Below are 27707 nucleotides of genomic sequence, written 5' to 3' on the forward strand. Positions count from 1 at the left end.
AATACCAAAGATGGTATGCTGGTTTGAATCTGTGGTGTATCCCAGAAAAGTCTTGTTCTTTATTCCTCATTCAATATTGCTGGGTGGGAGCTTTTTGATTGTTTCCATGGAAATGTTACATACAATTGTGGGTGGTAACTTTTGATTAGATGGGATCCATGGAGATGTGTCTCCACTCATTCAATGTGGGGTTGCTTGCGGGAGCTTTTTAAGAGGGAACCTTTTTGGAAAAAGCTAGAGAGCCACCAGAAGGAAAACATCCCTGGGGGAAGCTGCATGATACATCTAATATGCCTGGAGTGAAAGCTAGCAGACGTTGTCATGTGCCCTTCCAGCTGAGAGACAAACCCTAAATTTATCAGCCTTTCTTGAGTGAAGGTAACCTCTTGTTGTGCCTTAATTTGGACATTTTTATAGGCTTGCTTTAATTTAATTTAATAGATTCCCGTTTATAAAGCTGTTCTGTTTCTGGTGTATCACATTCCGGCAGTGTGTTAGTTAGATTCAGTTGTCAACTTGGCCAGGTGAGCATACCTAATCTTGTTGCTGTGGACATAAGCCAATGGTACGTGAACCTCATCTGTTGCCAATTACATCTGCAGTCGGCTAGGAGGTGTGTCTGCTGCAATGAGTGACGTTTGACTTAATTGGCTGGTGCTTAAATGAGAGATTGCAACGTAGCACAGCCTAGCAGCTTGGCATTCTTCATCTCAGCACTTGCAGCTCAGCCCGGGCCCTTGGAGATGGAGAAAGAAATCACCCCGGGGAAAGTTGTTGGAACCCAGGGGCCTGGAGAGAAGACCAGCAGAGACCATCCTGTGCCTTCCACGTAAGAAAGAACCTCAGTGGAAAGTTAGCTGCCTTTCCTCTGAAGAACCAACAAAATAAATCCCCTTTTATTAAAAGTCAATCCATCTCTGGTGTGTTGCATTCCGGCAGCTAGCAAACTAGAACAGGCAGCTTGCAAACTAGAACAGATGAAGGTCTCTCAAATAAAAAAGTTTATTTACCGTATATAATATTCTATACTCTGATAACAAAACTTGTCAAATTCCTCATTAGGATTCTTGCTAACAGGCAGTTGAGTCCAGAAAACCAAATTATAAATCATGATTTCAAATATCTAATGTACGGATATGTACATTACATGTAAATATTATTCATATGTAATGACAAATAAAGATGACACTTAAAAAATTATATCTACATTAAAAATCTTTTCTGAGAATCAGAGCATATAATGAGTCCTTAGCTATAATGGGTGTAAATTCAGACTTTATATAATCAGCATTTTTAATTTATTCTCAAATAGGTAAGTGAGGAAAAGTCTAATTAAAATTTTTACTTATTTCCTAATACTCAAAAAATCCTGAGTCAGGAAGCAGAAATATATCAAACAAAAAAATAATGCTAGAATTCACAAAGATATTGAAATAATGGGAAAAAAAGATCAGGGAAAACTTCTTAATTTATGATAACTCTGTTAAGACAGAACAGATTTAGTTTGCATTTTCTATGAACATGGGGATTTACTAGATGTGCTGGTTTAAATCTGTTGTGTATCCCAGAACCAAGAGCCAAGTTCTTTGGTCCTCATTCAATATCACTGAGTGGGAGCTTTTTGATTGTTTCCATGGGAATGTGACCAACCCAATAGTGGGTGGTAGCTTTTTCCCATTATTTCAATATCTTTGTGAATTCTAACATTATTTTTTTGTTTGATGTATTTCTGCTTCCTGATTCAGGATTTTTTGAGTATCATGATTTATAATTTGGTTTTCTGGCCTCAACTGCCTGTTAGCAAGAATCCTAATGAGGAATTTGACAAGTTTGTTATCAGAGTATAGAATATTATATACGGTAAATAAACTTTTTTATTTGAGAGACCTCCATCTGTTCTAGTTTGCAAGCTGCCGGAATGTGATACACCAGAAACAGAACAATGGGGTTGCTTGCTGGACCCTCTGGGAGGGAACCATATTGGAAAAAGCTTTGGAGCCGTGAGAACCCATGCGGACAGAGACCTTTGGAGAAGAAGGACAACGCTCCTGGGGGAGTGTCATAAAATGAGAAGCCTTGAGAGAAAGGTAACAGATGTTGCCATGTTCACCTGCGTCTTTCCAGTTGAGAGAGAAATCCTGAACGTCATCGGCCTTCTTGAATCAAGGTATCTTTCCCTGGATGCCTTAAATTGGGTGTTTCTATACACTTGCTTTAATTTGGACATTTTCACGGCCTAGAGCATGTAAAATTGCAGCTTAATAAATTCCTCTTTTTAAAAGCAGTTCCATTTCTGGAATATCACACTCTGGCAGTTTGCAAACTAGAACAGTAGATTAGCAAACTGTTTAAAAAAATTTGCATTAAAAATACGGAGATTAGAATTTCCTCCATGGGATTCACAAAATCTTCTTCATAAAACTCAGTTGTAAATAATTCAAAGGAATAATATTTTATATTGTGTGCCTTTCTTTACTTAATTTAATTCAAATTAATTTTGATCATTTTTATAATATAGAGAAAGTTTATATTTTTTGTTTATATTATTCCTACATATTGTCTTTCTTCTTCATCTTTTGTGTTATATTTATCTTGCCTTTTTGAATGAATTTTCCCATTATTGCTTATTCAAATTCTTCTAGTTGCTCTTTTTATTTCTAATTCTTTTCCTCCCTTATTACTTACATATGAATTTAATCCCACCACCTTTTTACAAATCTCAATACTTTAGGTATATTTCTGTTTTTTTCCTGAGAAATTACTTGATGATTGTTATACAGGAAAAATTTTAATGTTTATAAAAGAATATTTACCAACCATATTACATAATTCTCATTTCTGACAATAGACAGATAAGCAACTCAGAACTCTATTTTATGCACAATAATTATATACAATTTGCATATAATTATCTATATACTTCACATTTCTAAGCTGTAGTAGCTTAATATTAGCATTTAATTGAAAAATTATGGTTGAGTGATCCTAAATTGAGGACAGCAAGACCCTTTATTAAGAGAAGGTGGCACAATATGATGGAATGTCTCCTGAAGTTAAGAGCTTATTAATTCTTGATTCAGTCTACCACATTCACAGATTAATATAAATGAACCCTCCCTAAGAGACTTAGGCCCTTTAAATTCAGAGAATTCTGCTGAAACTTGAAGATTATGGCAGCTTCTTCTAAAAGTGAAGTGGAGACTGAAGTCACTTGGGAGATTATCATTATGTGAAACTTAGCACTTGAGTGGCCAACCCTAGTTGTGAAATCTAAGACAAGCAGATCCCAGTTCACTGAGAAAAGACAACATAGGAACTTTCATAGACTGACATGGGAAGTTATGCAGCACATAGGCTTTGGGTAAACATCTGGAGCAAAGGAAAAAGGAGACTGACCCCTTCCTGCAACCTATTTGAATCTCTCTAATGGCTTAATCTGGTTCCTCTTAACACTTAAATTTTGTACCCTAAGTTACTATATTTGTTTCACCTTTTTACCAGTCCTGATTTGATGGTAAGAAGAACAAATGTGTCAAAAGGAAATTCAGCATGCAGGCCTGAGTGTCAACTTGGATTCCAGACAAAGTTCTGAGTGAATTAGGGGGAAGATTTTGGAACAGTGGCTGAGCACTTCAGTGTGAGCTAAAAAAGCTGTATTCTTGAAGACCCACTGTGGTTCACTAATATAAAGGCTGGGAGAGATCTCAACCTTTATTTATGATTAGTTCACCCTTTCCCTACTAATTTGAAATTGCCACAATGATCACAAATGATCACATACTGATTTTATGTATACTTGGATGTGTTTCTAAATTTCTATTCCATTAATTTGTCTGTCTATTCTGTTGAAACAATATTTAATAAGTGGAAAATTTTAAGTTTCTGTTTACCTTCTTCTTATTATCAAACAGTATTATACCAGAGTAGCATCATATGTAATATTAATTTTTAAAATCTTGATATTCTGATTTGCCTTACAGAAAACTGTTAGAATCATAAAGGAAAAGTTCACATCTTTTTTTTTTTTTTTAGGTAACTGAGCCACCCAGTTCTATGAAAGAGTGGTGAAAGTTTAGGCACAGTGATGATTTAGAAGACTTTTGTAATAATTTAAGGAAGAAATAAGAAGCTGGGTTAATGCAATTGAAGTGGGACAAGGCTCTAGATAGAAGAGATGGAGGGTGACTCATTAGAACTAAAGGTATAATCCTTTCATTTGACTGTAATTCTCTCTTATGAAAGTAGAACGCTTTAACTTTGATGGATGGTCTTGTTAGTCAGAAGTGTTCTTCATCTCCTAGAAGAGGAGGAAATAGAAGCCCGTTGGAAGTGTATACAATAGAGAAAAATTATAAAGAAGAAGGAAAAGAAAAATTAACCATAAATAAACATGAAAAACAACCACTTACCCTGTAAAAACATAGTCAAAGTAGTCTTAATACTTAATGAGAATTGTCCTTAAGAGGGTGGATATTTTCTTTATCAATCAACCAAAGAAAAGACAAATCCTGGAATAGGGAATGGAGTGTTTAGCTGTGAATATTTATTAAGAAGTAGAGGCAATTTGGTGATTTCTTGGACCTAGACTCAGGGGGTTCTAGACATCCAGTAGGTCAATAGTTTCCAAATTAAGCTGATGGAATTTCAAAACAACAGTGAACATTTCAATGTGTGTATTTTATTGATTTATATATTAAATATATGTGTGCTTGTATTAGTATACTGATAGAGCATGTCTATTATGAAATGCACAGACAAACATAAACATTTTAAAAGGAAGAGATAGAGATAGGTGTAAAGAGGTTCAGACTATTCATAAATTGAAAGTGAGATCAGGCAACATGACTACATCACATTCAGTAGTTTGGGGGCCATCATATTTTAGAGGTGAGTTTAGATTTAAACTAGGGTTTTGTTTTAAGCAGACAAGAGGAATTGGGTGGGGTGGGAGCAGAAATACTGAAGAGTTGATTTTAATGATTGACCATGGAATTTAAATCTAGGTAAGGAGGGTAGTGAGGACATGGGGTAGGGTGATTAAGGTCAGTGAAAGGTGGCAGGATTAATGAATTGTAGGAGCAATGAGTCGAAAGGATTTTTGTTTTTATGACTAGAAAAGATGAGCTGGACATATGGATGTGGGAGGTGGTATTCAAAATTATGTTTGAAATTGCGATTAGGAGGTGGTGTTCAAATTTATGCTTGGAATTGAGATTATGGAGAGATAGCAGTTATTGTTAAAGACAAGTTGTACCATGTGACCGTGGAGGTGAGGGGCTGGGGGTAGGCTGATGGGCAAGGTCACTTGAAAGAGACCCATTCCCATGGCGAGGAAAGTAAATTACAGTTTTCAAGGTTTCAAGCCATTAGTGCCATCTTTGAAGGAGAAGGGGCTATTTGTACAAAAGCTGGTAGCTTTTTATCCAAAGTTGAAGTTCTAATAGGAAGCCTGAGGGTACAGGCGTCAGGATAAAAGTGTAAGTGAGCATCTGCCTAGGCGCCCCGCTGTGTACCCGCACAGTCCGCGGAGCTGCCCGCTTCCGGTTTCCCGCCCACTTGGGCTCCGCATCTGGGGCGGGCACCTGGCTGGAGGCGGCCGCGAGCCGGGCGGCTGGGACAGAGAGGAATGTGGGGCGGTTGGGAGGCCCCACCAGGCCGCAGGACTGCCCTCAGCATGGCCATGAAGAAGCTATTCAACTTCAGGAGGAGGAAGGATGAATCCCGCAGCTGCTCCTCAGACCTGCGGATAGGCCAAACCGTTAGTCATTCTCCCTCCCAACTGGGTTACAACCTTCAAGATAAGGATTTAAAGAAACTTCACAAAGCTGCCTCAGTGGGGGATTTGGAGAAGGTGAAGGAGTACCTTCAGTTCAAGAAGCAAGATGTGAACGTGTGCGACAAAGGATACAGGTGACCGTAGGTGAGGGGGGCGGTTGCGAAGGGTCTGCTGGGGACCCCTCCAACCAGAAGCAGGGTATGTCTGGGGACCTCACTGGAGCGGAGCTGTTTTCTAGTAACCATTGCCAGAGGGCCGCACTCGAATTTTCAGCTTCTTGTTTTATCATTATTATAATTTTTAAATTTTTTGCATGGGCAGGCACCGGGAATCCAACCCGGGTCTCCGGCATGGCAGACGAGAACTCTACCTGCTGAGCTGTTGTGGCCCGCTCCTTGATTTATTTTTTTAAAGGATTAGCAGGATATTTGGGGTTTACCCTGTTTCTTCTCTCCCTAATTTTGTTCACTCTTCTCACTGTTTTATTTTTTTAAAGGATTGGCAGGATATTTGCGGCTTACATGTCTCCTGCCACCCAAGGTCTACCCTGTTTTACTAATGCGTTGTTGGGGAAAGAGTAGACAGAACCATCTAGAACAGTGCGTATTGACATTTGAAGACATTAAAACAGCAATTAAAGTTTGTAATGTGGCTCTTCTATGAAAATTTACTTCAAATGCTGACAGAATTATCCTCAGAAATATCATCCACAGCTGTTTACTACAAAAACAAAAATTAATTTAACATATAAAAAAACAAAGTTTTGTGTTTAGTGTTAGTAACAGAAAATATTACTCTCTGAGAATACCTTAAAATCATATGGGAGAAAATTTCCAAACCACAAAGTATGAAAAGTATCTTCTTTCATTGTAATTGGGTAACTAGATACTGCATGGTTAGAAAGAGGATTTGTATTTAGCTTGCTGGTAGTTTTACTTCCTTTTCTTTTACATAAAACCAAGGTGTCATCTAATCTCCTATCCAGCTATTATCCCACACCACTCCACTGAACTTTGCCAAGGTCGTCAATAACCTCAACATGATATTAATTTAGGACTGGATTCCTAGTTTTATATGGTTGTCATGTCAGCCAAGTATCTTATTTGCCCCTGTCAGTAGTGTGTGAAATATTGTCTTGCCTTCCAGGGCAATGGATGCATCTAGCATTTCTCCTGCTTCTGTGAACACTTCTTTTCAGACCCCTTTGCTTGTTTCTCCTCATCTTCCTGAGTTGTAAATACAGGAGGTCTCAGATGCTGAAATAATTCTCTCTTTCTTTTTTTTTTTTTAACTTCACCCACCCGATGAAGAAAGGATGATTTAAAAAATCTGTATTCCAGTGTCTTCCAACTTTTTTTCTCTACCCAGACCTTTTACCTAAACTAGAGACTCATATATATAATTGCTATATTTGTACTCGAATGGCTAATAGTAAGTGATGGGCTGGTAAATTTTTAATAAAAACAGGCTGTCTCGGGGTAGAGGAAGAGAAGCCCTGCTTTTTAGTATTTGCTAACAGTGGCCAATTTCAGGTTATCAGTGTCCTATCGACTGTTGTGCAAAATTCCTGAAACTTTAACAGTTGGCTTGTGAGAGCCACTGGCTCCAGCATACCACTGCTTGGAATTCTCAAACCCAACATGTCTTCAGATGAGCTCCTGGTTCTCTACCTTAGATGTGTACTTCTCTTCAATAAATAGCAAATCTTTTCTTTCAGTTTAAACCAGAAAACCTAGAGTCATTCTTGTGTTTGGTGTTAATAACAAAATATTACTCTCTGTGGCTACCTTAAAGAGATTTGCCTTCTTTCACATCTCTCTCATCAGATTCAACCACAAATGTTGTTGACCCTACCTTCAAAATCTAACATGCAACCATTTCTTACCATATTTACAGCTACCACTCAAGTCAAAGCCATCATGTCTTTCCAGAATTACTGCTGTGGCCTCCTAATTAGCCTCTTGGTTTTTCCCTTTTTCAGTTTATTTGAGACATAGTAGCCAGAATTATCTTATAAAATCTATGTCGATTCTTGCCTTACAATCTCCGGTGACTTCCCATCTCCTTAAGAGTGAAAGCCCCAGTCTTCATAACAGCCCATACAATTCCACACGGCCTTCGCCTTCACCCTGCTTACCTCTCTGATCTGATCTTCTAAATCGCTTTCACTCATTTATCTTCATCTACACCGGCCTCATATTTCCATTTAGAAAAATGCACTTAGGGCTTTTGGATGTGCTGTTCTCTCTGCCTGGAATGCTTTCCCCATAGACAATCCACATTGCTTGTTCTCTCACTGCCTTCAAGTTTCTAATTGTCACCTTATCAGTGAGACCTTCTCTGACTCCCCCAGCTACGAGTGAAACCCCTCTCCTCTCTGACATTTCCCAGCTCTCCTTTCTCCTTGATTTTTTCTTCTTAGCACTTAACAGTCTCTGACATACTGGGTTTCTTACTTTTATTGTTTTTCATTCATCTCTTTTACTAGTATGTGTAGTCCATGAGAGCAGATGTATAGATCTGTTTTCTTTACTGCTGTATTCCCATCATCTAGAACCCTACCTAGCGCATATTAAGTGTTCAGTAAATATTTTGGAATACATAATGAGTTTATTTTATCATTAAATGATTAAGAAAAATAATGAATTCATGCATATAAATATATACTTGCAAGATACTATTCAATAATAAAAAGGAACAATTTACTTATAGACACAACAGCATTGATGAATCTCAAAAGCATCATGGTAAGTGAAAGAAGCCAGGTACTACATGGTGACTGATATCATTTATGTAAAATTCTAGAAAAGGCAAAACTATAGCAGCAGAAAGCGAATTAGTGATTACTAGGAATCTCAGAATAAGGGCCTGGGGATTAACTGCAGAAGGTACAAAGGAGCATGAGGGAATTTGGGGAATTGATGAAATGTTCTTTATCATGATTGTGGTGGTTATATGACTACGTATTTGTCAAAACTCATAAAACTTCATGCTTATTTTGTGTATAAATTATATCTTAGTAAAGCTGAATAAAAAATTTCAAACTGTATATTTCTGTTTGATTGTGTGTGTTTATGTTTAGCAAGAGAGATTGAGAATGTGTGTATGTGTGAGAGAGAGAGAAAATCTGAAAGGATACATACTAAACTTAAAAGCGGTTTCTGAGTGTGGACAGATGTCTGGTTCAAGAGAAGTGGGTGGAGTAGGGATGGTAATTGGGGACTTGTGCTTTGTGTTGTTTGAATTTTTTAAAGCATGAATCACAGTGTTTTCTAGAATATTCCATAGAGTCATTTTAGAAGCATTGTGCTAAAGGTTTCTGATACTTCATGTAAGTATATGTGCATATTAAGTATAGTGGCCTTATGGAAATAATATTTCTCAATATGTTTTCCAGTAAAATAATAATACTAAATGTGGAAATTTCTGGTTAGGAGAGAATGGGGAAAACACTATGAGTCAATGAGAAGGTTTTTCTAGAGGCCATAGTGGCCGAGGAGGAACAGCACTGTTTTGGAAGTCAAGGTCTGAGTCTGAGGCCTGCCCTGCAGAAGTATAACTTTAACCCTAAGTCCCTTTATGTGTAAAATTGGATGTTCTACTAGATTAGTAGTCTTTAATTCCAAGATCTATAAAGCCAGATTGCAGGAAATGTCTTCTTATACTAGTATAGCTCCCTGTTCTTGTACTTTGCATATTTGGCTCCTTTTTCTTGAAGGGTAATATATCTAATAAATTTGAAAATTGAAATGAATGGATGTTTAATATCTCTCCTAGCTATAAAATTAAATTACTTATGTGATTTTTAATATAAAGTTCCTCAGTTCTGTACATAGCCTGGTAGGTGAAGGTCCAGTTCCAATGTAATACTTTCAGTGATAGTACTCAAAGCTTAGGTTAGATCTAAAGTGCCAGCCTAGAGTTAAAAATAATTTAATGACCTAGTGTGAGATAGCTTCCTTGGTTACTTCTCCTTCACTATCAAGAGCCCAACAAAGTCGGTTAATGAAAGGGTATTCTCATGATGAGACCCATTCTATACTGCAGCCATTCTGGTCCTGTGCTGGGTTTAATGGATAACACTTTTCGCTTTCGCTTCCATAGTATTTAACCAGTCTTGACACATATCCATCTAGTTCATGCCTTTTGCTAAAGTTTAATTAGAGATTTCTGTGTTTTGATCATTCATCATCTGGCCACAGTCTAGTCTATGCTTACAGTTCTTCCACTGATATATGAGAGAGTGAGAGACTGCAGCGAAATAGAACCTGAATGAAACAAAATGATACCCCACTAGCCTGAAACCCTGGAAACTAGTGCTACCTTTCACAGGGATTTAGATTTCTTCTTAGAGAACTCTAAGAATTGAAAAGTAACATTGTAAACTAAAGTCTTTAATAAGGAGTATAATATATTGATAAAATAAATATTAAGGATTTTTTGAGAAATGGAATAGTATTCTTATTTGAAAGTATTTCTCTGTGATATCTATAAATATACTCTTAGTGTCCAATGTTTCAAAAAATAGAATAGTTTTTGTTTTCTTGATATAAGGAACAATGCTGTTGGTCTGTAAGCATTTATATTACATGTGTAAACTTTTGGATAAGTGGCTATAACAAAGACATTATTTTGATGCATACCCCAATTGTGAGTTCTAGAATTTAATAATAGTTAATTCTTAAACAAATTTAACTGAAGGTAAATGTTAAAACTATACTCTTAAAATATATATATATATATATATTTTTTTTTTAAATAATAGTGTTTCTTGTAAAAAGATGCCAAAAATTCAAAGTAGAATTAGTCATCTTTATAAGTCTATCTTGAAAGTCTGAGGAATATTGTAAAGTTGATCGTATTTCATGCCTGCTTAAATAGATTAGTCCTTGTTTTCAGATTTTGTGTAAAAAAATCTCAGGAGTATATTGCTCAATACTTCCTTAGAAAGCTGAAGCTTTCATGACTTTTATTTTATTGAATTTATGGCCAATTTCCTAAATTCCTTGGAGCATACAGATAGATTCTGAGATTTTCATAAAGGATTTAATTGTTACTGTATGTTTTAGACTTCTATTGGAGTAGTGAAATTATCCAGCAGGGGTATAGCAGCCACGTTTGGAAGACTTATTGGGTGGGGATTACCCAAATTACCTTTACCTTTTTCTTAGGGAGAGCAGTATTTTTTAAGTTTTGTTTTATTTTAATTAGTGAAAAAAGAGAACTGGAGTTGGAGGGAGAGGTATATCTGAAGATTTAGTAAAAACTACCAAAGTTCCTTCAGACTAAATTCTTGAGATATGTGTAAGAGTGGATGGAGGAGACCAATCTAAATGTTTGCTAGGATTTGCTGTTCTACTGCAAGGAGTTATTTTAGGTGGGCTTAAAGGTATGTGTATTTGAGTTGAAAGCAGTAGAAACTTGCCATTGCACAGGTAATATTATCCTTAAGCTGAATTATGGATGTTAACAAAACGTTTAATTGGTGCTTTCCTTGTCACAGACACTGAGTTATATTACTTGGCCAATCTTTACAGGTAGTTGAGAATTAATGGTATTAATAATAAGAGATTTTTAAATCTTATCTTTAAAGAGGGAAGTTTATAAGACAAAAGGCAGATTTGTGTAAAAGAAATTTTATTTTGAGATTTAGAACCAAGTGGTTTTTTTTAACTAAAATTAGTTTTGGCATTAGTGGAGGGATTACATTACAGTGTTCTTGATGGGTATAGTTCAACAGCAATTTCTTTTTTAAGATTCTTATAATAATCAGGATGCTGACTTAGTTAAAATTATATGTAAAATAGTTACCATTTATTTCTGATTTTCAGTTGCCTTCATGTAGAAACTGGATAGTTTTTGGTATGAGGAGGTGGTACTCTTCTAGAAACTCTTTTGACCTCACGAGGGCTGTGCTTATTATTTTCAGAGAGTGATTTCCCTGGAAACCTCAAGTTACTTCTAGGAGACTGTTTTAGTTTGTTAAAGCTGCTAGAATGCAATATACCAGAAACAGAATGGCTTTTAAAAAGGAAATTTACTAAATTGCAAGTTTACAATTCTAAGGCCATGAAAATGTCCATATTAAGGCACCAACAAGAGGTTACCGTCAGTCAAGAGAGGCTGATACCACCCGCAGGCCGCTTTTCCTGGTTTCAGGAATTACTGAGACACCAAGTTTGTCTAACAACAATGTATTCAATTTCAGCGATTGTAAAGTATGAGTTCTTTAAATTCAGCTTCTCTCTTCTATAGAAAATGTTAATCATACATAACTTCTGATTCCATTCTATTATCTAAACAGACCATCTCTCTTATTATAGTCTTTCTTCTGCCAAGAATAGTATAAATAATTATATTTCTGCTTTTTATGTTGTATCTACATTTCAGTCCTTCCTTCCAGAGGTTACAAGATTGAAATTTTAGCAATCCCAAATTGTTCAAAGTTGTTTAATATTATCTTGATTTATTCCCATAGATGGTTATACCTCATTTTTATGGATTTTGATAATTCAACTCTTTGAAAGTTATTTTATTTTCAAGTTTCTGAAGGCCATCTTTTTCCTATCCCTAAATGTAAATAGCAGGTCTATTTAGGTACCCATTTAGTACTTATGAGGACCTGAGGGGAAGTAGGAAATGGCATCTAAGGTCTCTTGTGTGGGACATGGCTTATCTATATGTTGACTTCTACTCTATAAATTGTTAAATAAAAGAGGATGTAATGATATCAACTTAACAAATAAGTAAAAGTTTATTGAAGGTTAGTCTAGGTTAAAATAAGCGAAGTTTAAATAGAGTTAATTAGTATTCTGTCATAGTTTTATGAATGTGTGCTTATAGAGTAAGGTTCTTTAAGAGGTAGAAATTAATGAAATAACTTAAAATTAGGTTGAGATCTACAACTGAGTGTCCCTAGGCCTTCTTATGTTCATTTTTCAAATACAAATACAAACTTTAATTGCTGGGCAAAAATGGAGAAAAACCGAGGAGATACCATGCAATTGACGAAAGGTTCTAAACACAGAAATATTCCTTCCTCCTGTGTAGTATTAATATATTTCAGATTTTGGAGATCATTTCTAAAACTTATTTTGATAATCTATACAATTTTATCATTGTTTCCAAAACCTACACACCATTTTCGGTGTTTAAAAAAAAATGTCTTTTCCAAGTCATTACAATTAAATTTTCCTTAATGTAAAACCAGTTAAAGTTTTAATCTCCAAAACATTTTATTTATACAGCATCTTAAATGCAGTAAAATGATAATTAGTGTACAAATTATCTAAATGTAAATAGGTACATGAAAAAAATGTCTTTGCAAAATGTAATATGGTTAGGTCTTGGGTGTAAGTAACTTTTCAAACCAGACTTATCTCTAACTTTGTATTTTGTTCTATTGATACAGAACACCTTTGCACCTGGCCTGTGCTAATGGATTTTTAAATATTGTGTCTCTTTTAATTGAGAAGCAATGCAAAATAAACGTTCTGGATAGTGAAAAAAGATCCCCACTGATTAAGGTGTGTTCTAAGTTTTCCTATTCAATTGGATTTCTACCTCGAATATATCTGAATTCTCCTAGTTAATTTTTGTTGATTTTTCATACTTTAAAACATAGTATTAAATGTCAATTTAATATATCATATCTAAGTAGTAAATTGGTTACTCATTTACCTTTGTTGCATTTACAGGCAGTACAGTGCCAAAAGGAGAGTTGTGCTGCTGTTCTTCTAGATCATGATGCAGATCCAAATTTGGTGGATTTTGATCACAATACTGCTCTTCATCACGCTGTCTGTGGTCAAAGTGTTTCATTAGTAGAAAAATTACTTGAACACAAAGCTAATCTTGAAGCTCAAAATAAGGTAGTCTTCTATTAAAGAAAATAATTTAAATGTTTAGATAACATATTTTAGATGGCAACTGAAGAAGGCATACACTGCAGGTAATTCGTATCAGTTGAAATACAGGCTATGTAAAGAATGAATTTTCCAAACTGAAATTGGAGACAGGGAAAGAAGGAAAATGAGATTTTCAATAACTTGACAATTAATTAAAGCTTTCCTTTTAGTCTTTCTCCATTTTATTTCAGCTTGTGTCCTAAAGTAACATCATGCCTACCAATGACGTCTGTTCAGAAGACATATTAAATGAGAAATATTTGATTGTCTTATAAATGTGTAACAAAGTCCACCTTTTTCTGTTATATTTGTATGCTTGTTAATAATGATAAAAATAGGCTTGAATTAGAAAATCACTTATGATTAAGATAGTTTGACTCTCCTATTGAGATACTACGAATAATTGGTGAATACTTTTTTTTTAAGTATCATGTTTTTTCATTGATACATTGTTTACATAGCAGCCTAAAATAGGTGCCAGTCATGGAAGGTTAAATGAAACCCTTTGGAAACCCAATTAGTATAACATTGTGAAAAGTAAATTGGTGACATGCAATATTTATATTAAATCCATGTACTCATCATTTAAATACTTAAGCTGCTTCTGCCCATATTTTGCATTAAGCCTAGGGATGTATTAACTAATTTTATTTTTTGATTAACCCCACCCAACTTTGTTTCTTGATCATTGAAATCGTATTTTGTTATGCATCAAAGCCTAAAAATTCAAGTGTATTTTCAGAGATTTCTTGTAATCACAACTATTTTAAAATTTAACTTGTCTAAAAAGCTTTTAATGTTGGTACAATATTTTAAATAATAATTTTGAAATAATTTTTCAGGATGGGTATACCCCATTGTTACTTGCCATAACCAGAAATAATGAGAAAATGGTAGAATTTCTTCTGAAGAGAGGAGCAGATGTGAATGCTTCAGATAAGTATCAAAGGTATAATTAATAAAACTATACGAGATGGCATATAACTACAGGTCTAAGAGATTGAGTCTAAATATTTGATATTTGATGTATATTTGATAATGGGAAAAGATCTGACCATATGACATATATGATTTTGGATACATTTTTAGACTCCCAGGATCTGTTTTTCTACCTATGTACTCACTTAGGAGGAGGCTTCTGGGGATGATGGCAGGTAGGGAACTCCAGGACTCAGTCCTCCCACCAAAACAATGATTAAACACTCAGGAACTGTCTGAAACATCTGTTTTGACACTCTAGAGGCCAGAAGAATACTGTACAGTATCCAGGAAGAGCAGGAAGAAGAGGCAAATTAAATTATGGTAAAGAACTATAAACTTCCTTCTTTACATGGTGACTACCAGTACCCATCCCCAACACTTGTGGCAGGCCACTGTGTGGTCCAGTCCCTGGCTATCTGCTGCTAATAGAAAGGAACTTAAAAATCTTCCCTAAGAATGAGAATACATGGTTAATTGCTGACCTTGGCTTTTTTGCTGGGTCCAGGCTTTGATGACAGCTTTTGTTTCAACCCACCCTGGAAAAAGGTAGCAGCAACCATTGTTTCAACCCTGCCTTGGACAAAGGTGACAGCAGCCATTGTTTCAAACTTCCTTAGACATGGGTGGGGGTGGTGGAGATTTAAAGATGTAAGGCTTCCTCATGGCTTCAGGGGAAAGTTAGCTGAAGTACTGTACTGCTAGGCAGGCCCTGAAAACTTAATTGTGGGGAGCCATTGGAGAAGTTTTTGGTGCTTTTCCTGACCCCCTCAACTAGATATTTTGGAATCAGTCATTTGACACCCTTTCATGTGTCCCTGGCCTTATTTGCCGAAGAACAACTGAACTGTGAAGGTTTTCCCCAGGGCGACCCTCTTCTCAGAATTATTCTCCAGGCAAAAACAGCATGAGAAAATGAAAGGAGTATAAAAAGCTATAGAGAGGGACAGTTTGGGACAAAGCCCTACCAGCTTCAGATACTCAGGGGAGGGAAATTTGTTCCCTAGGATACAGAGGGCAACCAACCTCCTGTGAACAGGGGAACTCCAAAACAGCTTAACAAGCAAAAGCCCCGGACAAGACGGAGGCCCTGTAAGAAACAAGAAATGATGGTCTATCCAAAGGAAAAGGTAAGAATACAGAGAACATCAATGAAGAAGATGGGAATATGGACAAACAGAACAAGACTTAAAAACAAAAAAAGATCTTAAAAATGCTTGGGAGATGAAGGAAAGCACAGAGAAAGGACTAAAGAATATCAGAAAACAATGAATGACAATATGATAGTTCAAGTAAAGAGACAAAATTTTAAAAGGTCCCAAACAGAATTATTGGAGTTCAAGACCACAATAACTGAAATGAAAAATGCCCAGAAGAATTTGAAGAGCAGAAGAAAGAATCAGTGAACTTTAAGAGAAGAACTTGAGATGAGTTAGGCTGAAGAGCAAAAAGGAAAAAGAAATATTAAACGTGAAAATAATGTAAGACAGCTATAGGACAACATCAAGCATACCAATAAATGCGTGTTGGGAGTCCCACAAGGAAAGAAAATAGAGAAAGAGGCAAAAGGAATAGTCAAAAAAAAAATAATGACAGAGAACTTCCCAAACTTAGTAGAAGACATGAATGTGCACATGCAAAAAGCTCAGTGAACACCAAACAGAATAAACATGAAGAAAAATATATCCCATCATAATATTGATTATATTATCAAATGCAAATGACAAGGAGAGTTCTGAAAGCTGCAAGAGAAAGGCAATGTATAACATACAAAGGAATCCCAATAATACTGAATGTTGATTTCTCATCAGAAACCATGGAAACAAGAAGTAATGGATTGAAATACTTAAAGTGCTGCAGGAAAACAATTATCAGCCATGAGTTTTGTATCCAGTGAGACCGTCTTTGAAAAATGGGGGCGATTAAGACATCTTCAGATAAACAGAAGCTGAGGGAGTACATCACCACCAGACTTACCTTATTAGCAATGCTAAAGGGAATTCTTCAGACTGAAACAAAAGGAGACTAGGTGGTGTTCAAGGCAGCATAAAAAAAAAAAAAAGATATGCAGTGAGGTAACCATTTGGGTAATTATAAATGTTTGAGTCATTGTATTTTATTGTATTTTATAGTTTTTTTTGGTTATTGCATTTTATGGTATGTAACTCCACTTCTTCCTTCAAGTGCTAAAATGCAAATGCATTAAAATTATTGATAAATATATGTTTTTGAATAATGTACAAAATTATAAGTGGTAATACATAAAAAGATTGGTTGTGGGGGAGAGGGGTGTAGGAAAAATACATGCCTGCTATTGAAGTTAAATTGATATCAAACTAAATATCATTGTTATAGATTTAGGATGTTACCAAATTTCTTTGGTTACTACAAAGAAAACAGATGAAAATATACCCCGATAGAAATGAGGAGGCACACAATATGGTACAACACAATAAAGTAAATAAATATAAAAGTAGGCTTTAATGGAAGTGATGGAAAAAAGGATATAAGACAAAGACTAAACAACAAAATTACAAGAAAAACCTGTATTTTCAGTAATGACTTCAAATGTAAATGGATTAAACTCTCCAGTCAAAAGACAGAGATTGTCAGAAATTATAAAAAACTATGACCTATCTATATGCTGTCTGAAAGAGACTCATCTTAAAGTCAAAAATATAAGTAGTTCAATGGTGAAAGGATGGGAAAAAAAATATATACCATGCAAGCAGCAACCAAAAGAGAGCTCAGATGTTAATATCACATAAATTAAGTAAAAAGCAGAAACAAGGGACAAGATTTGTCATTACACATTGCTAAAGGAATTCCAATTCAACAGGAAGACATAACAATTATAAATATATGTTCACCTGACAGAAGAGCCCCAAAATATATGAAGCCAACACTGACAGGTTTGAAGGGAGAAACTGATAATTCTACATTAATAGTAGGAGATTTTAACACACCACTCTCAATAATAGATAGAACATCTAGTGAAAAGATCAATAAGGAAGTATAGGACTTGAATGATAAACTGAACCAATTAGACCTAACAGACACATAGAGAATACTGCAACCAACAAGAACAATGCACATTCTTCTAGAATGCACATGGAATATTTGCCAGGTTAGACCAAATGTCAGTCACAAAACAAGTCTCAATAAATTTAAAAATACTGAAATCATACAAGGTATATTCTCCAACCACAATGGAATGAGGCTAGAAATCAATAGCAGAGGGAGAAATGGAAAATTCACAAATATGTGGAAATTAGCATATTCTTTACACAAGGAAAGAGGAAATCAGAAGCAAAGTTAAGAAATACCTTGAGGTGAATGAAAATGAAAATTTAACATTAAAAAAAAACTTATGGGAGGCAGGAAAGGCAGTGCTGAGAGAGAAATTTATAGCTCTAAATGCTTACATTAAAAAAGGTGAAGGACTTTAAATCAGAGACCCAACTTCACAACTGGGGACCTAGAAAAAGAACAGAAAAGTAATCCAAAAGCAGGCAGAAGGAAGGAAATAATAAAGATTAGAGTGGAGATAAATGAAATGGAAAACAAACAAACAAACAAAACCAATAGAGAGAATCAACATAATCAAAAGTTGGTTGTTTGAAAAGATCAACAAAATTGACAAACCTGTAGCTAGACTGACAAAGTAAAACAAAGAGAGGATGCAAACAATGAAAATTGGAAATAAAAAGGAAATTATTAGTGACTCTGCTGAAATGATTAGACTACCAGTTGACACTATGAACCACTGCATGCCAATAAATTAGATAACCTAGATGAAATGGACAAATTCTAAGAAACATGCAAACTACCTACATTGACCCAATAAGGAATAGAAGATCTCAACAAAGCAGTCATTAGAAAAGAGATTGAGTTGGTAATAAAAAACCTTCCAACAAAGAAAAACCCAGGACCAGGTGGCTTCATACAGCAATTCTACCAAATATTCCAAGAAGACTTTACTGCAGTTCTTCTCAAATTCTTCCAAAAAATTGAAGCAGAGGGAATATTCACTAACTTATTCTATTGGACCAACATCACCCTCATACCAAAGCCAGAAAAAGATACCACAAGAAAAGAAAACTACCGATCAATATATCTTATGAATATAGATGCAAAAGTCTTCAACAAAATAGGAGCAAAGCAAAAAGGACACCATATTAAAATAATTATTCACCAAGGTCAAGTGGGATTTATGATGGTATGCAACATTATTTTCAACATAAGAAAATCAATTAATATAAGACATCACATTAACAGAATGAAGGAATAAACCCACGTGATCATCTCAACTTTATTGGTGAAAACAGTTAGAATGCTAGAAATAGAAGGAAACTTACTTAACATGATAAAGGGCATCCATGAAAATCACAGTTAACATCCTACTTGATGAAAGATGGAAAACTTTCCCTCTAAGATCAGGAGCAAGACAAGGATGTCCACTTTCACCACTGTTATTCAACATTGTACTGAAAATTCTTGCCAGAGCAATTAGGCAAGAAAAAGAAATAAAAGGCATCCAAATTGGAAAGGAAGAAGTAAAACTTTTCCTATTTGAAGATGATATGATCCTATATTCAGAAAATCCTGAAAAATCCACAACAAAACTTCTAGAGCTAATAAATAAATTCAGCAAAGTAGCGGGATACAAGATTAACACCCAAAACTTAATGGTGTTACTATACACAGCAATGAACAATTGGAATAGATATCAAGGAAAAAAATCTATCCACAAAAGCAACTAAAATTATCAAATATCCTGGAATAAGTCTAACCAAGCTGGAAAAGGATGTGTACACAGAAAACTACAAAACATTGCTAAAAGAAATAAAGGAGGACCTAAGTGAATGGAAGGATATTCTGTATTCATGTATTGGAAGACTAAATGTCATTAAGATATCATTCCTACCTAATGCAATTTATAGATTCAATGCAATTCCAATCAATATTACAACAACCATCTTTGCAAAAAAGGAAAAGCCAATCATCAAATTTATATGGAAGGGTAAGATGCCCTGACTAGCTAAAACCCTCTTGAAAAGGAAGAATGAAGTTGGAGGACATCCCGATCTTGAAACATATTACAGAGTGACTGTAATCAAAACAGCATAGTATTGGCTCAAGTACACACATATAGACCAATGGTATTGAATTGGGAGCTCAAAAATCAACCCTCACATTTATGGCCAACTGATTTTTGACAAGGTGGCAAAGACTACTCAATTGGAAGAGAATAATCTCTTAAATGGTGCTGGGAAATCTGGATTTCCATTTGCAAAAAAGAAAAGAGAACCCCTACCTCACACCATACACAAAAATATACTGAAAATGAATCAGAAACCTAAATATAAGAGCTAGAACTATCAAACTCGTAGAAGAAAATATAGGGAAGAATTCTTCAAGGCCTCGTATTACTCAATAATTTCTTAGATGATGCACCCAAAGCACAAGGAAGAAAAGAAAAAATAAGTAAATGGTTCCTCATCAAAATAAATAACTTTTATTCCTTGAAGGATTTTATCATGAAAGTAAAAAGGCAACCTACACAATTGGAAAAAATATTTGAAAACCACATATCTGATAAATGATTACTATCCAGAATACATAAGTAAATCCTTCAACTTAACAACAAAAAGACAACCCAATTGAAAAATGGGCAAAAGTTTGGAACAGACATCTCTCCAAAGCAGATATACAAATTGTCAGACAGCAAATGAAATGATGCTCAACATCATTAGTCATCAGGGAAATTCAAATCAAAATCACAATGAGATTCCATTTAAAACCCATTAGAATGGCTGCCATTTAAAAAGATGGAAAATAACAATTGCTGGAAAGGATGCAGGAAAATAGGAACACTCATTCATTGTTGATGGCAATCTAAAATGGGGCCAGCCAACATGGAAGACAGTTTGGTGGTTTCTCAGAAAGTTTTGTATAGATTACCATTTGACCCAACAATTCCACTACTTGATATAAACCCAAATAATTGAGAGCAGGGAATTGAACAGTTATTTGCACACCAATATTCACAGCAGCATTATTCATAATTGCCAAATGATAGAAGCAACCCATCTCCATCAATTGAGGAGTGGATAAATAAAATATGGTATATTCACACGAATAGAACATCATTCAGCCATTAAAAGGAATGAATTTCTGATAAATGCTACAACATGGATGAACCTTGAAGAGATCATGTTGATGAAATAAGCCTGTCACAAAAGACAACTGTTGTATAATCTCACCAATTTGAAACAGTTATAATAAACAAACTCACAAGAGTCAGAATCTAGATTATAGTTTACCAGGAAATGGTGGGGAGCAGATAGGGAATGTGAAGTTAAGGCTTAAAATGTACAGGGTTCCTATTTGGAATGATGGAAATATTTTGGTAATGGATAGTGATGATGATAGCACAAGGGTGTGATCACAATTAACAGTACTGAAATATATATTCAAATATGATTGAAAGGGGCAATGTTAGATTGTATATATGATGACAGAATAAAAATTTAAAAAAAATCTATGGAACTACACTATATAAACAATAAAATCTAAATTAAAGCATGAACTTTAATGAATAGTACAGTTATAAAACTGTACTGTCATCAGTTATAGCAAATGTTCCACACCAATGCAAGGTGTGAGTGATGGGGTGCTATATGGGAATCCTGTATTTTGCTCATGATTCCTCTGTTATACCACAATATCCTTAATAAAGGAACTAAATCAAACAATTGGGCCTTGCCAGTTGGTAGCTTATTATTTATTATTATTATTGCTATTAACATTAATAATACACAGAATAATAGTGCAAAGAAGCCCAATCTCTAAGTTCCAGCTATTATAGTTAAATGACGTATCTCCTTGAGGGAACAAAGACTGAAAACTGCTTTCAGAGTTCAAGGTAGTTGCTTCTTAGGGACTCTGTCTTTAAACTGCTTGATGCATGATCTGTGATTGGTGCACCCTTTTAAGTAGATCTGATCCACTTTTTACATTCTTGTCCTGACTCTTAACCTGATAGAAATCTTATAATTGAAGAATAAGTTGAAGAGATTGACTTTTTGAAAAGTACATGTTTAAGATCCATATATTGATCTTTTTTATATCTCTTGCTCCAGAACAGCTCTTATGATTGCTCTCGGTGATGAGCCAACAAGTTTAGTCAGTCTTCTTCTTCAACAAGATGTGGATTTATCTTGCCAAGATATTTATGGATTCACAGCTGAGGAATATGCTTCATTTAATGGTTTTACTATGTAACTGAGGATATATATATATATATATAAATCCCTATTTATCTTCTAACAAGTATATATAAAATATTGTTTATTTTTTATGGTTTACTATTTGTTCTGGGGAACCATATTTTTCTTTTTCATATTTCCATGAGGGCGCTTCTGTTCTACATTGGGAGGAGGCAATGGATGAGGCATTTCTTAATTTCTCCTTTCATTGCTTTTTTCTCTCAGCCCCATGTGAAGAGCAATAAGTTATATGATGCTAGAACTGCCCTTTCCAAGGTCACTAATGACATCCTACTTACTAAATTCAGTAAATGTATTTTATTCCTTTTCTTAATTGCTCTCTCTATTGATCAGTCTTTTCTTGATATTTTCTATTTTCTACTCTCTTTACTTCCAAGACACTTTAAGTTTTCATTCTTCCACTTCTCTGGATTTTCTTACTCCTCTATCATGAAAATTTTTAGGGTTTCAACACTAAATATTGGTTTTCCTTAATATTTGGTCCTTAGCCTTTAATTCTTACTCTATATAATTCTGACTGATGTAATTCTCTTCATTAAAAAAGCATAGGGTTCATGGGTGGTTCAATGATAGAATGCTCGCTTTCCATTTGGGAGAGCCAGGATCGATTACTGGACCATGCACCCCCCCCCCCCCAAAAAAAAAGCATAGGAAAAATGAGAGAAAAGAGAAATAATCCTCATGCACATATTCCGATGTTTATTTTAAAGTCTTAGTTGAACATTAGACATTAAAGGATTCATACTTTATTAAATGTATGAACCATAATAAGATCCAATATTTCTTTGTGACATATGGACATATGTATCCTAGTTTATTTTGGTCTAAGAAATTATGTGTATTAAAATTTAAATGAAATAAAGAGGTAAAATACTGATGAATATCCATACTATGAAAGGATTCTTCACAAGGATTCCCAAATGTGAAATTTTCCTCGTCACTTAAAGTTTGGATGTATGAAACTAGGAGACACATGTATCTGGTCAAAAACAATACCTATATATTTAAAAATAACTTGTTTATATCTATAAATCTTGTGAAGCCATTATTAGGTAGTTGGATGGGAAGGAAATCTCACAATCTTCTTTCATCCCCCAAATGGTTTTTAGAACAGAAAGTTCTTTTTTGTTGATTGCTCCATCATTAGATTAAGATGACAGTTTCAGTGGCATATTGCTGAAGGAATTTTTATCCTTTTAATGTTATTTTCATGTTGAAAATTCTAAAAATATTACATCAATTTTCTTCTTCTAAAAGAGGTAAAAGGAAGAGAGTTAACTTCCTAATGACTAAGTAGTTATCTATAGAATGTGGGGAAACTATCTGCGTTTAGTAAAAATTGCAGATAACTCTTCTAAACTACTATCTAATTCCCTCACACTGTTTTCTGTATTTTGCTCCTCTTTTGCAATGGAGACTAAACTTCCCATAATTGTGACTTCTGTCTGACTTACTTATCACATGGCAGCTGTTCATTAGGACCATCCGTTAGCTCTCTTTCTCAGCTCATAGTTTCTATGGCTTAGTAAGTAAGAAGGAAATGTTTCTAGTATGATCTTCAACAAATAAGCAAGTATGGTAGCCCATGACAGACTCTGGGATCTGTCCTGTTAACTAGTTGTTGAAGAGTGCTTTGAAAACGATTGCCTTTTTATTTCTTTGCTCTGTATATGTGTTATACTATACAATAAAAAAGTTAAAAAAATAAGCAAAACTGTCTCAAATGAGGGAATTATATTTAGGTAATTATTTTACAGTTAACTGTAATGTGTAAGTTTCCTTATACCTTTCACTGAAATTCTGAAACCATTCCTGTTAATAAGTGACTAGAATGGGCTGTTTTATATTCAGTGGGCATGTGTCAGTCCGTAACTGAGTTCATTGTCTTCAATTTGTCAATTTACTTTTAAACCTAAATATAATGCAATGCCATTTTTTCCCCACCCTTGCTAGTGGCTTCTTTGTGTTTTCAGGAAGGAGGGAGGTGTCAGAGAGTAGGAGTATGTGGGGTAAAAAATGGTGTCCATTGGTGGAGTTGGAGTGAGAGAGATTTGAAGTTGTCAGGGAGTGTGTGACATACTTGGCAATGCATTGGCTAATGTCTAGAGTTTTGATGTGACCTTATATATTAAGAATTGAATTTTTATGTGCTGGAATTCATACATATTTTCTCTTTATGGGTAGGTATCATCAATTAATTGCTAATCATGGAAAGGAGAGCAAAGTTAAACAGACTTCTTGCTCTGAAAATCCAACTTTGGGCACTACATTTGGTCCAGAAGAACTGAAGGAAGGTAAGAAGATAAAAAACTAAGCAAGTGTTTTTTCCTTGATGTTTCTTTTTGTTTGTTTGTTTGTTTGATAGATTGATTTTTAGGAAGGGCAATAACTTTCTTAATGAATATGTAAATTTGAAATAGAAATTTTATATTTTTAAAGGACAAATATTTTTAAGAAATGTTGTTAAGAATATTTGTGATTAAAATATTGACTGTGTAGGTTGAATATGTAATGTAAAGATATCTTGAATGAACGACCAATCCCTTTTTCATTCAGTCTCTTGACTAGCTTTAAAAAAAACAAATACAAAGTTAATTTTTCATGTATATAGAGATTTTAATAGATATAAAACTATTATAAAATTTTTCATTTTATTCTAAAAACATTTCAGAGAAGTAATTCTTATACTCGAACCTGTACCCTTATTATTGCACAAATATAAAATATAAAAACAGAGTATCTGTGAAGTATTGAATTTACATCTACTAAAATAATTTTATGTGCTCATTTTCAAAATTACGCACAGTTATTTAGGTCTGTAAAGTGTAGCTTTTTTTTCTTTTCTGTGGCTATGTCTTAGATTGGCAATTTTTTCTTTACTGTATGAAAGAACTATTTTTAGAACTGTCATCTCTGTATTCGCCAGCAACCATACCCCTGCCATATTCTTCACCCACATTGTAAAAAAAAAAAAGACCCTTGGCATCTCCTCAAGTCTATAGTTATGATGCTTTCAACTTTTGGTCTTTTGAACTCCTAATCTATACCCTTATTTTCTCCTTTCCTACAACTTCTTTTTTTTTTTCCTAATATCCATACAACTATACAAAGTAAAGAACTTCTGTGGTTTACACTTCATTTCTTAAGGGGAACTAAATCAGTAGAAACTATAGAGAGGCCCTACTTCTGTATTTTGAATGTCTCCTAAAGGTAAACATTTAGAAAACATCACCAACCCTTTTACCCTGGTAATATGTTTCCAACTGCCAGTAAAATTTTAAGTTGTTAATTTTTATATGTGTAAAGCATTAGTAATATTAAGTAAATAAAATCATTGAAACATAGCGCAAAACATGGTGATCTTAAAAGTTGTATTTTTTTCAGATTCAGAGGAGTCAACTTAATTTTTTCATTTTTATAAATGACTGTGAAAAGCAGATGCCAATTTTTAGTTTAATTGGAATTATGTTGTTGCTGAGGCATAGAATTTAAGAAATATGCTTAGAAGTTAAAATATTTGAACACAAATGAACATATTTCAAATATAATTTGTTTTTTTTAGATGTGTAACCTCATTTCTACAGATCCTTTACTGCTTCCTTGAATTAGAAAAGTCTGTTTTGAAAGAGCAGTTCAGTGAAGTATTATAGCATTTTTGCTGACTACCCATTTGAAGAAAAGTTTGTTGAAAGGCAACCTTAGAAGATGTGAAGAAATTTCAAAAGACAGACATCTATATCATGAACCAACAGTTGAAAAGATACAGTTTATATTCAGTGCATTGGCAGAGAAAAACTTATAGTCAAAATGTTAATGAGATATTAGTAAGAGTAAAGTTTGTCCTAAACTATGTTAGGCATCCAATAGAAAATTTAAATAAAATAAAAATACTAACATTGCAGCTATAAAATGGAGTAATTACTATAAATAATTCTATGTAAATGGAAATTCTCTTTTACTTACAAGTGTTTTCATTGATAAAGGATTTTGATTTTTAAAAATGCTATAGCATTACATCCTCAGAAAACTTGGTTGTTATAGAAAGGAAAAAATAAAATACATCACATATAGTCTCATCACGCAAACAGAGAGTTTGTTAAATTTTTGGCATATTTTTCTAGCATTTTAAAGTTTATCTGTTTTTTTTTTCCTCAAAAAGAATTTACAATTTTACATTTTGTTTTTTAAAAACACAAAACTTGGTACATGGTTTTCACTGTGCTACTTGCTGTACCTTAAATATATTAAGCATGGTGGCTTCAGGAATATTCCTGGAGGTTTTCCTTTAGATGCCTCCTGGGACAGCTTCCTTACTTGAAAAGTGACCTCAGTGCAATCTTCTCTGGCTACCAGAGAAGCTCTTCATTGTCTTTCTTCTCCTACTTGCCTTTTTGCAATCCCAGTGAGAACTTGGACTTTGTTTTGTTCATAGTTAAATCCCCAGTTCTTCTAAAATGTCTGGTGTAAACTAAAAATTATGTGGCTCAAAATGTCAATAGTGCTGAGGCTGAGAAACCCTGATCTAGATTCTACATTAGGTACTGGGAACAAAGATGAATAAGATATATCCTTTGCCCTTAATGAGCTCACCAGTATATAGTTCCCCCAATCTTTCTCAAGTAAGTATATGAGGGTCAGACCATGTGTATTGTACCTTTACCATGAGCACAGAGGGAGGGAGTTGTAAGCTCCCTAGAATAGGTTAGGGAGGGTCAGGGGTAATTTCAGTAAAAAAAAAAAAACATTTTGGATGGATTTGAAGGGTAAGTAGGATTTCTCTGGGTCTTCCAATCAAAACTCATCCAATTATAATTAAAGTTAATTCATAACAAGGCACAAGAAAAACACCCAAGAATCAGAGGAGAGAGAGATCATTTGTGAAAGTGACCACATTAATCTTGGTGGAGGAGTGGGGATTTAAATCAGAGCTTGAAAGCTGGGAGGAATTTTGATACAGGACAATTAATAAAGCACTATGTGGGATAGAGAAAGAGCTTTGCATATTTTATATTGAGTTTGTGGTGACTGCCCATTTGGGGAAAATGTGTACTCAACATTGGTATGAACAGGTGCAGTGCAAAGATAGTTCACCTGAGTTTTCAGCCCTGCTTCTCCCTTGCTGTAATATCTCTATCTATGCATATTTTTTGGGAATTTTCCTGAGTCAATTCTTAGAACACTTTCAAATAAATTGCTTTCTAGTGTACCTGGTAGTATCTAAAATAGAGCACATTTACTCTTCCTTTAAGAACTTTAACAAGAGAAAACATTAATACATTTCCAACTTGAGGTGTATATTTAAAATTCCTTTAAGCAACCATGTAAATAGACTACTTTCCCACTTGTGGAAAGTTTTAGAGGAATACGCTTCTTCAAGAATAAAGTCTTCAATCTTCACTTCCCCTGTGCCCCAACCAAACTAGGGCCACAGCTTAAGGTTGTGCAGATTTAGGGTACCTTCTTGAAGGGAGGAAGTAGGAATATTAAGCCATGACCATTGGCACAGATATTAGTCAAAGGAGGAAAGGGCTCATTTTTCTAATTTTCAAAGTTCCTCTGTGGGCCCGTGATGGTCCTGTCCCAACTTCATCACAGAACTCTTCTGAATTTGTTCCCTTTGTTTATCTCAATGAAACTACAGCCTCTACTGGCACAGCCAGTCTCCTGGATGCTGTGCTTCAGTGCTGTCGTACAGTAAACCATGGACCACACCTTTACTTTGGCTTACTGATCCAGCTTGTTTAAACTTCATCT

The 27707-nt window shown here is 34.6% G+C and overlaps 1 protein-coding gene across 4 annotated transcripts; it reads left to right on the forward strand.

Annotated features, from left to right (window-relative positions):
- Window positions 1-5555: 5555 nt before the first annotated feature.
- Window positions 5556-25849, forward strand: ANKRD7 (ankyrin repeat domain 7). Of its 4 annotated transcripts, none has more exons than XR_013157987.1 (7): window positions 5556-5910; window positions 13188-13302; window positions 13474-13647; window positions 14526-14632; window positions 21807-21934; window positions 24138-24247; window positions 25516-25849. XR_013157987.1 is itself a non-coding variant. In XM_077117157.1 (7 exons), the coding sequence occupies exons 1-7, from the start codon at window positions 5627-5629 to the stop codon at window positions 25521-25523; spliced, it is 936 nt and encodes a 311-aa protein (XP_076973272.1). In that variant the 5' UTR covers window positions 5556-5626; the 3' UTR covers window positions 25524-25849. The 4 variants fall into 4 exon arrangements, 3 of the variants coding, with proteins under 3 accessions (XP_076973272.1, XP_076973381.1, XP_076973474.1); XM_077117157.1 differs by having other exon boundaries at window positions 21807-21944; XM_077117266.1 differs by lacking the exon at window positions 21807-21934.
- The last annotated feature ends 1858 nt before the right edge of the window (window positions 25850-27707 follow it).

This window comes from Tamandua tetradactyla, chromosome 1 (genome assembly GCF_023851605.1).
Source record: "Tamandua tetradactyla isolate mTamTet1 chromosome 1, mTamTet1.pri, whole genome shotgun sequence".
NCBI classification, from domain to species: domain Eukaryota; kingdom Metazoa; phylum Chordata; class Mammalia; order Pilosa; family Myrmecophagidae; genus Tamandua; species Tamandua tetradactyla.